Below are 2,206 nucleotides of genomic sequence, written 5' to 3'. Positions count from 1 at the left end.
CTCTGGGAATTCCATCCCAGCCCCTCCCCACCCTCCCAGGCTTGGATTTGAACTGCCACCCCYTCTCCCCAGCCGGGGACTCACGGATCCAGCTTGAAGGCATACTGGCCCTCGGGCAGGCGCTCCTGCAGGTAGGTGAGGTTGTAGGTGAGCATGGTGCTGACCAGCTGGGCCAGCTGCTGCTTCTCCCTCTGGCTGTAGAGCTGCGTGTTCACCTGGCCAGGAGGAGCAGAGCATCACCAGCACAGAACTGACAGCCCAAACCAGCCCAGAACTGACAGCCCAAACCAGCCCAGAGCTGACAGCCCAAACCAGCCCAGAGCACGGGGTTTGTCTTGGGGGAAGGACCCAGATCAAGCTGAGTTCCCTATGAGGGACCCACATCCTTCCCAGGGCAGGGACAGACCCTCTCGGGGTGGGGGTGACTCTGCCAGCTCCCCAAAGCCCTGCTCAGCCAAGCCCACCCCAGCTGGGGCCCAGGACCCTCCACAGCCAGACAGCACCCAGTCCCAGCTTCCAACCCCAGATTTGGGACAGAAATCCAGGAAAGCTCCACAGGATGGGGTTTGCAGAGGGGCCACAGCCCCACATCCTCCCTCCAGCAGGGCTGGGGTCACTCACRGGGCGCAGTTTGGGGGTGATGATGTCCAGCAGCAGGCACAGCACGTCCAGCACCAGCTCCCGCTGTCCCACCCGGCTCCGGGCACTGGGAGCAATCCCTGACACCATGGCCAGCAGCAGGTTCTGTGCGTGGGTCAGCCTGGCCTGGGCCTGTGGACGGGGCAGGGCYGGCTCAGTCCCTGCCAGAGCCRAGGTCCYGCTGTCCCCRTGTCCCCAGGGCTCACCTCGGGCTGGCTGCTGGGGTAGGCCAGCCTGGGGGCTGTGTTGGCTGCAAAGAGCAGGTGGAAGGCCACGGGCAGGAAGGGCAGGTAGCGCAGCAGCTGGAAGCTCTGGCCGTGCAGCACCGCCCGGCCCAGCAGGTCTGAGAAGCACAGCCACTCCAGGGCCAGGCACACGGAGCCCAGGCTGGAATCCCGCACCCTGGCCTGCAGGAAATTCTCAAACAGGCCCTGAAGGGGATGTGGGATCAGGAGGATTCAGGAATTAGTAGGGCTGCAAGGATGCGGGTCAGGCCCTGAGGGCAGCTCACCACTATCCCCGGCCCCGGGCTGGGCTCGCCCTTCCCCCGGTGCTCTCACCTGGGCCAGCTTGTCCTGCTCCCCCGAGGACACGGAGAGCTGCAGAATGTGCTGGAAGCGCTGTGAGGAGGAGCTGAAGCYGCCTGAGCCCCCCAGGTGGGGCAGGTCCTCGTCCCCTGACAGGAGCTGGGCTGGCAGCGAGGGGTCCGTGCCTACCCTGGGCCTGGGGAGAGCCCAAAGGGAAGAGCTGAGGGTTTCCCAAGGCTGAAAGGACCAGGGAATGTTTGGATCCTTGGGAAGTGGGCTGGAGGCAATGGCAGCGCCAAGGTTTTGGGTGCTGAGTGATGAAAAAGCCTCTGGAATGGCTTTAAACTGAGAGAGGAAAGGGTTGGATGGGATATGGGGAAGGAATYGTTCCCTGTGAGGGTGGGGAGGCCCTGGCACAGGGTGCCCAGAGAAGCTGTGGYTGCCCCTGGATYCMTGGAAGTGTCCAAGGCYRGGCTGGACAGGGCTTGGAGCACCCTGGGATAGTGGAAGGTGTCCCTKCCCATGGCAGTGGGATGARCTTTAAGGTCCCTCCCACCCCAAACCATTCCAGGATYCCCTGTTRCAAATTTCCTCAAGAAGCAAGGTCCTGGAATCACAGAATATTGCTCCAAGTACATCCAACCCATCCTGGAACACTTCCAGGGACGGGGCACATCCCATATTCTCTGGAAAAYAGGATTTCCACCCCCTGAGCACCCAGCAGAGCCCACAAAGCCCTTCTCCTACCTCGGGCCCCTGGGCAGCTGGAAGATYTCCTGCCAGATGGAGAAGAGCCCCTTGTTCTGGTCCTTCAGGCCGACCCTCATGGTCTGCACCATCTGCACACTGAGCTCCTTCTGCCCTCGGCTGTGCAGGAACTGCAACGGGAGCAGGGGATGGAGGGATGGGGATCCCAAACCCCCTGGGGAAAGCTGAACACAGCCACACCCCTGTTCCTCCACGTGTAGGGTCACAAACAGCATGGGGACAGGGCRGCTATTTCAGGGATCTGCCTGGAAGAGTTGTGTCCCCTCTGTACC

The 2,206-nt window shown here is 62.4% G+C and overlaps 1 protein-coding gene across 1 annotated transcript in view; it reads right to left on the bottom strand.

Moving 5' to 3' along the window:
• The window catches only part of CHTF18 (chromosome transmission fidelity factor 18), an 8,229-nt gene that overhangs the window by 1,401 nt on the left and 4,622 nt on the right, over positions 1 to 2,206 (bottom strand). The window contains exons 12-16 of the mRNA XM_057371274.1: positions 1,914 to 2,088; positions 1,200 to 1,362; positions 846 to 1,070; positions 622 to 771; positions 85 to 215 (exon numbers count right to left, since the gene is read on the bottom strand). Of these exons, the coding sequence (XP_057227257.1) occupies positions 85 to 215; positions 622 to 771; positions 846 to 1,070; positions 1,200 to 1,362; positions 1,914 to 2,088 (844 nt within the window). The remainder of the gene's footprint in view (positions 1 to 84; positions 216 to 621; positions 772 to 845; positions 1,071 to 1,199; positions 1,363 to 1,913; positions 2,089 to 2,206) is intronic.

This window comes from Malurus melanocephalus, unplaced genomic scaffold (assembly GCF_030028575.1).
Source record: "Malurus melanocephalus ecotype Western Australia unplaced genomic scaffold, MMel_1.1 scaffold_143, whole genome shotgun sequence".
Lineage (NCBI taxonomy): Eukaryota > Metazoa > Chordata > Aves > Passeriformes > Maluridae > Malurus > Malurus melanocephalus.
Note: the sequence above shows the minus strand (reverse complement) of the source record. Positions and strands in the feature narration are given on the sequence as shown.